Below are 13078 nucleotides of genomic sequence, written 5' to 3'. Positions count from 1 at the left end.
GAAAGTGTCAGTACACCGTAAGACGCATAGTAAATAGGCCATAGTGCTGAGTACCTTCGGTGTCGGGGCTCGGGAGCCAATGGCTCGAGATGCCACCCGAGTCGCAGGGAGTGTGTCGCAGAGAGTCCGGGATGCGCAAGGGCACGGGCATTACCAAGCTGGACACTGCGCGTCTCGGGGAGGATAATGACATGCTCTCGGGAGCTCTATTGACGTCTGCTACGTCAGCTGCCTTCAAGCCGCTGCCACCTGGCGACTGGATGCTGTTGCTCTGTGCGACGAACGCGGTTGCGTCCCTGCTTATGGCATCATGGCGAGGAGACGGCCCGGCTGTGGCGATCCTGGATGCCTGTGCTGAATCCGGCCGAACAGCCAGCGGCTGGTCGGCCCCGGTTATAATAGAAGCCTCCGGTGACGTCGCTCGCCTGAAAATACACCTTTCATCTTAAAGGATTCACTTCGGCGGCACGCTCGCTTCTTTCAGTTTCACTGCACAAAGCTGTCCGCAAGAGCGCAGAACGACTAACAGCTTGCTACTTTTTGTCATGGAAAAGTTAGTAGGTGGCTCCATGTGGTTTGCTTTGATGATATCTGTTTTAGAGATTTTTCCGAGAAAGCAATACCTTGTGCTTCTATGGACGCCTTAGCTAGGATTATTGAACTTTGGTCCACCGCGATTGGTTGTTTAGGAATATTCAAAAAGTTTCATGATACTGCTTTTATTGTAAACATTAATGTTTTGAATACTATTACAACTGTTTTACTATTACTGCTGTACGCACCTACATCGCTACTTATTGACACGAAAATTAGTATTGAACTTTAAGTCCTTCAATTATTACGTCCTCTCAGAGCGGATTGGCTAGCACCCAACACGAGGGACCTGGAACATACTGCCTACATGATCCTCACAGTGAAGCTCGCTGGCCGTAAGGATTTCGGAGACTTTTTCAGACAAACTTCACTGGCTTCCCTTAAATAGTTCCCAAAAGTCAGGTCCTACCTGTCTGCTCCGAATACGTTTTTCTAGAGACAAGCCTAGAGAGCCTATAGACAAGAGATAGGTGCAGTTGAGTGGCTTCCTTCTACACAACCTTGATTTTTCGCTTTGGTTTTGATTTCTGCACCAATTTTCTGTGTATTTTTGAAACCAATAATGCACATTTTTACTCTTCCGCTTACCTTTGATGAATTTTTTCCGCTCTCCTTTCTCTGCCTTTAGACCTATAAAATAAAAGTTATTCATGGGAACCAGCCCGCTGAGATGAGTTTCAGAACCCTGCTCTACACGGATGCATTCTTGATCCAAAGAACAGCAACTCGCATGGAATTGACAAAGATAAGGATAACTATTGGTGAAGCTTTTCCAGACGCATAATGGTTGCAACAGGAATTAAGGTGAAAAAAAAGGTTTCTAAAACGTATAAAGAATGGCTAATCGCATAATGCATGCGCATAGACAGCCCCCCCCCCCCCCGCGTGTACCTAATTAAACAAGAATTAAATAGTGAGCCCATTCAACTAAGACACAGTCCGTAAACGCTGTAAAAAAACCAACAAAACAGGTGCATCAGATAGTCTACATGCATCCTTAGAGCAGATATAACACAATTCTTAGCGAAACTCGAGAACACTATCTTGAAAACAAGCCGTGGTCTTTTCGACAACGTTGGTTCCGGAAATATATTATGAAGCACTGGAAGTAACAGTTCATAGAGTTACTAATATAAGAGAACGAAATTATTTCATATTGGTAGTTTAATTTGTGCTAATTTGGTCGCAGGGCGCAGTTAAAGGAGATTATATTTAATAATGTTCATTTAATAATTTAGATAACGTAATTCACTGTAGAGTATGCAGACTATATTTCAAAAATATAAGCAGCCAAAGCAGCAGAATAACCGCGATTTTATCCTTGAACCGCGCTGCCTTGAACAGTGCTTCCGCAGCAGGTATCGCTGTTCTAATTCGTTTTTTTTTTGCTTGAAAACAGGAATCTAGCGGAATGAACAGTTTTTATCAGCAAAGTTATGTAGTAGAAATTGAGATGCGGGCCATAAAATAGGTTTGGGTAAGAAGAACACTTTTTTTCGGCATAACATTATCAGTGGTGTAGCCCTTCAGGACACTGCTGAGCCGTGCTAATGATAGGCTGGCTCCATACCCGTTTATAGAACTTCGAAAACGCCGTTGCCCAAAGCGCTCTGGCGCAACTAATTTTGTCTACACCACGCCAAGATACATGCGGTTTTGAGAAGCGACAAGCTTGCAGCAGGCATAGCAACCCCTGCAGCACACGTTACTCGTCAAAGAGAGTCAAAATTTGTTGGACCACAGCGCCGAGAGTAACCACGTTTTCGAAATTATAAAAAACTGATATACATATTACTTAAGGCTGGCTACAAGCCTTTTAATAGATAAGAAGACTAATAGCAAAAAAGTTCACTATTCATTATTAGTTAGCCAGCCTATTGGATAACACGTTTTGTTCTAACAAGCCTTTTAATAAATAAGAAGACTAATAGCAAAAAAGTTCACTATTCATTATTAGTTAGCCAGCCTATTGGATAACACGTTTTGTTCTATTCTGATTCGCTACACCATTAATAATGCTATGGCGAAAAAATACTCTTCTAACTAAAAAACATTATTTTTAAAATACCCTGAACACCTTACGTGGAACACCCGGTATGTGCTCTAAACTTTGTGTCTATATTTATGCCTGACTCGCAACTCGCACATTCTTTCGTTATTACTAGGAAGCACTGCGAAGAAGTTGCCCGCTCGCTGTGTCGGCTCAGTGACTTGTACCATATGTGTTTTAAACAAATCGCCCGCCTTAAATTTTAGTGCTCATGGTGTTTCATACTTTCTTGGTCATTCCTGAATTTCCGCACTCTTAGGTTTAAAAAAAACAGTAGCGTTGACGTAGGGCACTGGGTACATGACTGAGCCCCACCAAAGCTTAGACAGCGGAACCCTGGACACAAGAAGTGCAAGGCAACATGGCACTTTCATCTCAAAATTGAACTAGCAAGAAAATTTTTTTCTATGTTCTCTCTTTTTTCGTTGCCCTCCGAGTTTCTTCCTGACTCTTCATTGTAGAATTCCTGAAATAAAGTTTTAAGTCCAATGTCATGCCTGTACATCTTTGATGTCTTCTGTTGAGTCCTGTTTAAGTGGTACCGTTTGCACTACCAGAAATCATTTAAATACCCCCGGCCTGCTAACTGCGACCTGTGAGGTAGCCGAAGCTTAGCAATTTGAGTAGCTTGTGTATGTACTCAATCAAGGAAAACGTGAAATGAAATAGCGCAGATGATAGGCATAGGAAAGAATCTGGTCTCTTAAGACTGACACAGGTGGATCAGTCATCGTCTCCGCGCAGTTAAGCGCATTCCTGCTATGTGGAACACCAGGCGCGCTTCAGTTATATATACTTCAGCACTTTTATTCGTAGTTCGTCTCTGTGAAAACTATTTACGCGTACTAATAAATTTTTAGTGGTTGTATTGATTTTATAATTTACTTGTTTCTTTAGTGCTTTTAACTAATGTATTTTAATCTCACTTGCAGCTCCCTTCCTTGCAGTAATGTCTGGCTAGAAGCCCGTAAGGTAATCTGAATAATAAAACGATAACATCAGTAGGTGTTTGCGAACTGAAAGTGCTTATGGCGGAACTCTCTGTAGAGCGAGTTTAAATCCGATCTACAGTGAAGCAGCTGTAGTGATACTTGTGCAGATGTTGCAGAAAGGCAATTATCAATTTTATGTTCTATAAGTGAACCGGCTATGTGTTTTATATTTCTTTAATAATGTTACTAGTTTGGACCTCATCGACGCAAGAAAAACAGATTACTAAGCATGAAGGGCTACTGTAGAAATATTTGCACGCACCAAGTATCATCGGTTCTTTGGTCAAAGCAGCCATCCTTGGCGCTTCCATTCGTGCCCGTTGATGGGACCGTCACAGAGGTGCCCTTGGCATCGACTGGCTGCAGGACGTCACTTATGTCTTTCCCGTTCTTGGAATCCAGCATACGCTGGGTCCGCCTGTCTGGAGACCCACGGGGGCGTCGAGAACGGGGCTTTTTGTTGCTCTGTCACGGTCAAAAAGCAGAAAAAAGTAGAGGTTGCCATTGGCTTAAACACTCCTGTGATGTCACCATGTATATACCCGTTGTTTCTGGAGGAGTATTGGTTCTGGGCTTTTGGTGTGTGTAGGAAGGGTAGAGTCCAACAGCTACGTGCGGGTTACGAAAGACACAGTAGCGCAAAGGTATGAATTAGTTTACACCACCTAGAGTTCTTTCACTGCTGTAGGAAAGCCAAGCACACGAGCGTTTTTAATTTTCCTTACATAGAAATGCGGCCGTCGTTGCAAGGATTCGTTTCGGCGACACCATTGATATGCAGTATGAAGGAAGGGCATGGCAGTTGCCAAGTATTACAATACGGAAACGACATACCATATGTTAGAAGGGAGGGCTTTAGACATTTCAGATCGTCTGTGAGAGATGTATTCAGCTTCCGTAACTTTGACTGGACCCCATAAGGGCAGCGGAACATGATGGTGAGCACAGTGAGCAGGATGTTTTATCTTATCGTCTTTCACTGAAATTCTCTAGAGGAGCCTAGTAGGTCTAGAAAATAAAACGACTAAAATGTGAAATTCCCTCAACCTGGCTAATGAGGCAAGCGTCAAAGCCTGGAATAGAAAAAGTTTATGGACGTCATACCTGATACTTGCTCACATCATATGATATAGCCTTATGCCAGGGACACTTTTTCAAAGTCGGTTTTCGGCGCTTAATGTAGTTTATCACAGTTAGAGAGTATATATCGCTCTAAAAATCAAAATGCTAGCTTTATGCACCACACTACAGACCAGAAGCTTGCCTAAATTGTGCCCTGACTTGAGTAACATTGGAATATTACAAAATCACTACACTCCTACGAATAATTTCAATGGTTCTTCTGCCTACAAAATACATTCCATCACCATATTCGTAATGCTGATTATTACATTCATTGCTCAAAATATAATCTTTGGTTTGGTTTGGTTTATGGGGTTTAATGTCCCAAAGCAACTCAGGTTATCAGGGAGGCCGCAGTGAAGGGTTCCGGAAATTTCGACCACCTGGGGTTCTTGAACATGCACTGACCTCGCACAGTACACTTTGCAGTGCATCATTACATATGTAGGCAAAGTTAAGCTTAAGGGGCCATGCCACTAGATTGGGCAGACCTCAAACTAAAGTTTCATTTAGTCCCGTAATATGTGCTGTCCAGTGATGCGCAGGGCGCTCTTATTGCGCAATAAAATAACGATGCTCAAACTGACCACTGGCGAACATGTCGGCGTTGCGAATGAACTTCAATAGGAGCCGAGAATCATGACAAATCCTTGTAAGACATATTTGCATGGGCAGTGCGTCATACTCGCCAGTATGAGGTACAGCGCTATTAATGCGTTCCTCGTGGTAGAACCCTTTATATGAAGCCATCACGTTTAAAAGGCTCAAAAAAGTATGCGCCACGTCATTGCACGACTGACAAGGTAGAACTAAGGGGCACGCGAGAAGGCCTAGCTTAAAGCTCGCGTTGGAGAGAAGGCGTAATCCTAGTCGATGCAATGCAGAAAGGTCGGTCGTTTCTATGGTGCGCAGTTTAAGTCACGGAGTAATGTACTTGCTATGAGCACATACAATCTGTGAGGGGGTTGTTAAGTGGAAGCCCACGGGGCCGATGGGACCCCCCCCCCCCTCGCACCTGTTACCAGTAGCAGTCATACCCGGAAGAAATCGAGGAATGTACGTCGAGACGTGACGCCCGCGCTTAGGGTGAGCTACGGCACTAATCCTTTCGGCTCTGGCGCCCAGTCAACCTTGTCCCGCGGAAGACATTCCTTTGCTGTCAACGGAGACGGCAATTCCGATGCGTGGCAATCAGTCGAATGCGCGTGCAGCGAACTGCGTACGCGGAGTCACGCGCCCTGCACGTTCCAGGAGGAGCGGGTTCCACTGGGCTCGGACCGGCGAGCCCTAGGCTCCGCCCACTAGTACATACGATACAATTGCTTTGCTATTGGTTCAAATTGGGCGAGAGCTGGCATACTAAAGCTCCGCCCAATTATCGAAGGGGTTAAAACCCGCTGCAAAGAATGACTTATGACGAGCGCGCCGAGTCTCAAGCTCGGCCGTTTTTAACAGCCTTTTTTTAAACAGCCTTTCTTTAAACTGCCTTGTCATCACTGCCTTGTATTTCGGTCCCGTCTTTAATAAATAAGTTTTGCTTTGAGAAGTTGGAATTGCTGCCCCAACCGGCAACGTGTCGCCGGACGAGCGGACGAAGTCCTGAAGTGCTCTTCGTACTGCTAACCGCCGTTCCCATCGGTAGGAGGGCAGGAAAGTTTAACTGGTGCCGTGACCAGGATCTTCTGAGCGGCTTCCTGCAGAGCGGTTGGAGGCAGTACCTTCCTGAAGATTGACGGAGCACAAAATCTTGGGGAGAAGCCCCGGGGACCAAAGTCCAGGCGAGGCCTCGGAGTCAAGGCTCCACGTCAGCGCTGAGGGGCCAGTGAGGCGAGACCGACGGAGCGAAGCGCGGCGACTTCTTCGGCGCCTGCGGCTGGCGACTTTGAAGGCCGGGAGGACGTGAAGGGCCTGCTTCAAGCTACAGATTCCGGCCACCCTTCTGCGCCTCAGGACGTGACCTGCTGCTGCCACGAAGCAAGTGCCATGACCGACAGCCCGACAACGGCGTGAGTTTCCCCATTCTCACTTTACTTGCCTCGGGAGTGCTTGAGCCGTAAGGTTAGAATTACGCAAGGCACAATGGCTACATTCAGTTGGCAAAGTGAATATGGCAATGAGTATGGGAATGGCCATGAGCGAGCGCTAATATCAGATGCCGAGCGAGTCATAGAAAAGGAGAGAGGTGACGTCATTATTCGAGACCTCAAGCGTCAGTTAGCGATAGCCGAAGAGAAGCTACGGCAGACAAAGAAAAGGATTGCAGAGGAGCAACGCTCGCGGAGAGCGGCGCGTGTATTGCAGGAGCCGGCAAACACACAGCCATAGTTTATAATCATCAAGGACGCTGATCAAACGCTGATCGATGAGGCGAATGAATAAAGAGGACAGCAGCAGCGTAGCTCAGTCCGTTCCTATTAAGAAGAGACAAGAGGAATCATGTGTTCCTGCAAACAGCACGGCTGTCGTTAGTGTCGAGAAGCCACACGTTGTGCAGTCAACCACGGGCGTCGAAACACACCAACAGCCGTTGATTCCCAGGGTGGAGGTGAGTTCTACGGACGTGCCTGGGCGAAATTCGAACAGTGGTCAGACTGTGCAGATCGAGTGTTGCGACGTAGCCCGGTATGTGGTTAGTGAGGCTAATGGCGCTGATGAGCGCAACGGCACGGACTGCCTTGCCGGGCGGCTCGCCAGGTGCGACATGTTGTTGGCAGTAGAAGCGCCAGTAGGCCAAACAGCGTTCGGCGAAAGAGGCATGTGCGTTCAACCAGCATGCGCAGCACTCACAGCGGCGTCGGAGAAGCCAGCACCACAGCAGCTGGGTAGGCGAGGTTGTTCAGAGCCGGAAAACTCAGACTCGTTCAACGCCGCAATAAGCTTGGCTCTAGATGAGGGGAATCAGAGCAGTGACGACGGGGGATTCACCCCATGTCCTGGGAGGAGCGAAGTTACTCTACCGCTGATAGAGGCGAAGCGCGACCCATGCTGCGATCTCCTTGCGAGTCTGGGCGACAGGCGGATCGCAAAAATAGAGGTCGCTGATGAATTCATTGAGCTGGTCATGCCATGTTCTAGGAGGCTTCTAGACACGAGCATTTAAAGCCTTTCGCGGAGGCTTGCCCCCCATATGCGCAGACGGTCGGCCTCTCCTTCGAGGAAGATGAGAGAGACAACACCAGAGCAGGACGAATGCGAGAACGGTGCATGCTGAAGCGCGCAATGTACACTTTCATGCGAACGGACATGTTCGATCCTGGGGGATAGGAACAAATGCATAATGGCCAGAGCCTTAACCCACTTTGCCACTGCCAGGTTGCGATAGGCGTAAAAATTCTTTGTGGCTCGAGCACACGATCGGGCGGTGGATGAGAGTGGGGGAACGCGAAGAATTCGCTCATGCCAGTGTGCAAATTGTGTCCTGTGTGAACTGTTATCGTTGTGGCAGTTAATCCGTGTGTGACGAAGAGCACCGTGTCATTATTTTTGTCTTGCCCTCGTCGGATCGTGTAGCGGTGTATATGCATGAGAACTGGAGTTATTGTATGTTTTCTTCATTCGGTATTGAGTTCCATGTTGTTGCGTGTGAAATTTTTGTAATGCTTTTACGAGAGGATTTCATTTCTGCTTGTCTTCATATAACTGAGATATCTGCATGCCTCAAAATGTAACTTTTTTTAGTACTCTTTTCACTATTGTAAGTAGAATGTGAAGTGCCCCTCCTTTGTTTTTTTTTGTGCTCCATGGTACAGCTCCCAGTGGGGGCCGGGTCCCCTGTGCTTTTGCGCGTTCCATATTTTGTTGAAGGCCGGGAGCTTTGTGCTATTGCGGGCTTCGATATGTTGTGTGTACAGGAAGTGTCCCCCAACATTCTTGGTGGGGACGTGTTAAGTGGAAGCCCACGGGGCCGATGGGACGCAACCCCCCCCCCCCCCCCCCTCGCACCTATTACCAGGAGCAGTCATACCCGGAAGAAATCGAGGAATGTACGTCGAGGCGTGATGCCCGCGCTTAGAGTGAGCTACGGCACTAATCCTTTCGGCTCTGGCGCCCAGTCAACCTTGTCCCGCGGAAGACATTCCTTTGCTGTCAACGGAGACGGCAATTTCGATGCGTGGCAGTCAGTCGAATGCGCGTGCAGCGAACTGCGTACGCGGAGTCACGCGCCCTGCACGTTCCAGGAGGAGCGGGGTCAACTGGGCTAGGACTGGCGAGCCCTAGGCTCCGCCCACTAGTACATACGATGCAATTGCTTTGCTATTGGTTCAAATTGGGTGAGAGCTGGCTTACTAAAGCTCCGCCCAATTATAGAAGGGGTTAAAACCCGCTGCAAAGAATGACTTATGACGAGCGAGCCGAGTCTCAAGCTCGGCCGTTTTTAACAGCCTTTTTTTAAACAGCCTTTCTTTAAGCTGCCCTGTCATCACTGCCTTGTATTTCGGTCCCGTCTTTACTAAATAAGTTTTGCTTTGAGAAGTTGGAATTGCTGCCCCAACCGGCAACGTGTCGCCGGACGAGCGGACGAAGTCCTGAATTGCTGTTCGTACTGCTAACCGCCGTTCCCATCGGTAGGAGGGCAGGAAAATTTAACTGGGGTGTTCGACCGTCCGCACCGCTATCTTGAGCTTACCACTCAAGGAGTAGATGCACCCTCCTTCAGCGTTCTTCGCCTGCTTCCTATCGTTGTGTTGCCCAGGAAAAGACGTAGAAATGTATCTGCTTACCGGGGGCGAGCTGTGCGTAGACCGCTTTCGTCGGCCTTCCATGAAGAACGCTGGTCAGGTCGGGCCGCACCTTCGAGCAGCAGCTGATGACTCGTGCGAACGTGCTACTTCTTCCTTTTCTACGATCAAGCGTAGTGATGAGATCAGCTGACCGGTTAGCGCCACCGATTTGAAGAAGTCGACGATAAAAATTGCAATGCAGATTGGGAATTGTAATTAAGCAATTTAGTATTTATTTCCCACAAAGAGCATTCTCCTAACAAACACAGACGTAAGTCGCCTATCTCAAGCAAACTTTGCAGTACGCTTCGTGACTCGAAGGCGCCTCCCACCGCATACGCTAAACGCCAATCTAGCGCAGCGATGCCCAGATGGACATGAAGTCGTCTGTAGCTTAGCGCATTCCATTATGACGGTTGACTTTACTCCGTCGAAGCGCAAAAAATAATTTATTCCACTCAAGGACGTTTTTTCTTGCGGCCGCAATTGGAATATTTATTACTACTTTAACGGAATTCGCACAAGCTGCTGAGGAAACGATTTTCACGCCCACGGGGGAGGTTCAAAGTTTGCGGCTGGGAAGTAGTTTTACAACTATTTATTGCCTATGAGAAAGTTTCATGCACATGATGCATTGCACGACAACTACATTACAGATTGCTGTAACACTGAATTGTAACACAGTTCTGACCTTCGGAGGGATGGAGGTGGAGGAAGAATTAGGAGTCGCGCAAAGACACTGCGCCACAGCACAGCGTTGAAATACAGAAGAGAGCTTGTAGGCCAGGTGTGGGAAGGCAGTCAGGGAAAGAAGACAAGATATCGCGCCAGCTGAAGGCGAGGACGTGGAGTGCTAGGAGGTGAGGATGAAAAGCCAAAGTGGAGATTCCGCTTGATGTATGAGCCGGCATAACCAACGAAGAAAGGTCCCCACAGGACGGGGACCACTGCACGCCATTTCAAAGCCATGGTGACGTGGCGACGATGTGCCGTAGCACAAGCGGCAGAATGATTGTCCATTGGAATATAAGGATAGCGGCAGAAGCTTGGGGAATCTGAGGTGCGAGGTCGGTGGACACGTTCGCACACACTGCCGCCCTATCACGCATACATGTCATTCCCACTCCGGAGCTAAAAACCAGCACAGCGGCTATTAATGAAAGCACAAACCACCCAAAGCATAAACCACTGCCACAGAACCTCCCGGCCGCCACCCGCGGAATCAGAACCCGCACAGTCAGAGAATTGTTGATAAGGTCTAGTAATTAATAAAATGGACGCCCCGAGGAGCGTGTGAAACTGAGAGGAACGCGCACACACCCAACATTTATTCCCAGGACAGTCCAGCACCGCAAGGCGAGTGATCCCTGTCGTAGGACAGCGGGCACACAGAGGCTCGTGCCGACACAAAGCAGAGGCACGGGAAAGAAGCTAAGCGTTTTGTGAGGTGTTTGTCGTGAACTCTGCAGGGTCGATTATCAGCGAAGGGACACGGAGATGGTCCGTTGAAGGAGTCGCTGTGAACAGGGCCGTGTTGACGGTATGTCCAGGTGCGTTGAAGGAGTCGCTGCGAGCTGGGCCGTGTTGACGGCATGTCCAAGGAGGCTCGCCCGCGAAAACAGCTCAGCGGGCCTAGGGAAATTCGAGACGCACGGTTTACGATAGATGGGTCCCAGGCGAGTGGTCATTATGGCTGGCGCGTGTGCACCCCATGACGGTTCGAACGGGGTATAGCTTGTGGCACCACTCTTGCAAGCGTGCTTTCCAACGGCGCAGCCCCGGCATCTGCCATCGATACTGAACCACCTGAGCTGGGGCAGCGGAAATAAAGGATAGCAGGCAGAATGGAGAAATGAATTGAAATTGGTGAGAGGACAGGAAGAGAGGATAGAGGAAGAAGTAATATGTACAATCTATTTACACAGTAAGAAATGTGTCCAGGTTGTGCACGTGATTAGTTCATTTTAGAGGAATTAAAGCACACACGCGCACAGCACTGTGTTGGTTACAACTGGAGTGGGGCGTCCAGTTATTAATCGTTCAAGGTAGAACTCGCGGAGCGTTCGGTCACTGCGTGTAACTACCTGACGGAGAACAGACGGGACGTCAAGCTCGTGTGTTCGAGGAATGGACAGAGGCTCACCAAAGTTCGCTCACGAGTACGCGCACTGCTCTGCGGCCACAATAGCGTCTTGATGGAGTCTGGTAATATGCCCTGCGCCCTATAGGCCGCGAGCATATCGCGACGAGCATCGGCGAACGCGGAACAGCGAAGGAGCAGGTGTTCTAGTGTTTCCACTGCACCGCATCCGTCACACACATTACTCGTCGCGATTCCGTGACGCACCCGTCGTTCCCCGGGCCGCACGCAGCCAATGCGCGCGCGGAGGATCATTGCACGTTGTGACCGTGTAAGTGCGCGACAGCCGGTGACACTGTCGATGCGCTCACCTCCCGCGATGCGTGGGTCGGGATGCTGCTTTTGGAGATGGTCGTGGATGGCCGCACGCACGTCCTCCAGCGCAAGGGGAGACCGCTGGCAGGTAGTTGGTGTGCAGCGGTCGCGAGGTCGTCAGCTTCTTCGTTGCCGGCGATGCCGCAGTGACCGGGCAGCCACTGTGCACGCACGGCACAACCTCTCTGCGCGAGGCGCTCGATGAGCGAGCGAATTTCCCGCACTAGTGGGGTACCGCGGCCGTTAGATTGCAGGCGGCTGAGGGCGGCGCGGGAGTCGCACAGCAGAGCACTCCTGGGCGGCGAAGGGCCGAGGGTGAGCAGCAGGTCCAGCCCGAGCCGGATCCCCATCAACTCCGCCGTGGTGGAGGAGCCCAGGAAGGCTGCGTGTTGCTGGCTGTGCAGGCGCAGGGCGAGGATGGTGGCCGCCGCAGCAAGGGAGCAGCTGTCGCGGGCCACTGATCCGTCGGTGTACACGAGGAGATGGTCCTGGAGCTCCTCGTGTATGACGGCTCTGGCCAGCTGCTGCACAGCACAGAGGTGTGTGCTCCGCTTTCCCGCAATGCCGACGATCTCTCGCTGTACCTCCGAGGCAGCAGGCCAGGGCGCGCAGGAGCCGTAGGGGGGTGGGCCTTGGGTCAATTGCTCATACTCGAGCAGCGCCGCGCTCATTCGTGAGCGCGGGTGCGAGCGCATACGCTGCAGCAACGAGCCGCCGTCCGGTGCGCGGTGAATCCGGTCGATGTGATTAAATGCCCTGCGCGCTGCTTGGAGCTCAAGGGGCCACGCTCCTGAATCGGCCAACGTTGCGGCGCACTGCGAGATTTTGGGAGGCCTAGGCACACGCGCAGGGACTTTTGGTGCTGAAGCTCGAGTTTCTTCCGGCACGGCTTGCGCACCGTGACGCGCGGCAGCGCATAGAGCACCGTCCCCAATGCTGCGGCATTGTATTGACGCAGCGCGGCTTGCTGGGAGATGCCCTGGCCTCGAGCGGTGAGCTTGTGCACGGCGGCGGTGATCCTCTTTATCTGCAGACAGGCCATGGTCGCCGCGGGGCGGAAGGAAAGGCGCCAGTCGATGTCCGGGCCAAGGTACCGCACCGATTTACGCCAAGGAATTGGAGTCCCGTCCAGTGACAGTGGCGC

At 50.0% G+C, this 13078-nt stretch overlaps 1 protein-coding gene across 1 annotated transcript; it reads right to left on the bottom strand.

Moving 5' to 3' along the window:
- Positions 1–7: 7 nt before the first annotated feature.
- Positions 8–9552, bottom strand: LOC144129729 (uncharacterized). Its single transcript, XM_077663817.1, has 3 exons — positions 9480–9552; positions 3899–4101; positions 8–425 (listed from the first exon to the last, which is right to left on the bottom strand). The coding sequence occupies exons 1-3, from the start codon at positions 9519–9521 to the stop codon at positions 8–10; spliced, it is 663 nt and encodes a 220-aa protein (XP_077519943.1). The 5' UTR covers positions 9522–9552.
- Between the last annotated feature and the right edge of the window lie 3526 nt (positions 9553–13078).

Source organism: Amblyomma americanum, chromosome 4 (assembly GCF_052857255.1).
Source record: "Amblyomma americanum isolate KBUSLIRL-KWMA chromosome 4, ASM5285725v1, whole genome shotgun sequence".
NCBI classification, from domain to species: domain Eukaryota; kingdom Metazoa; phylum Arthropoda; class Arachnida; order Ixodida; family Ixodidae; genus Amblyomma; species Amblyomma americanum.
This window is presented reverse-complemented; position numbering and strand designations above follow the sequence as displayed.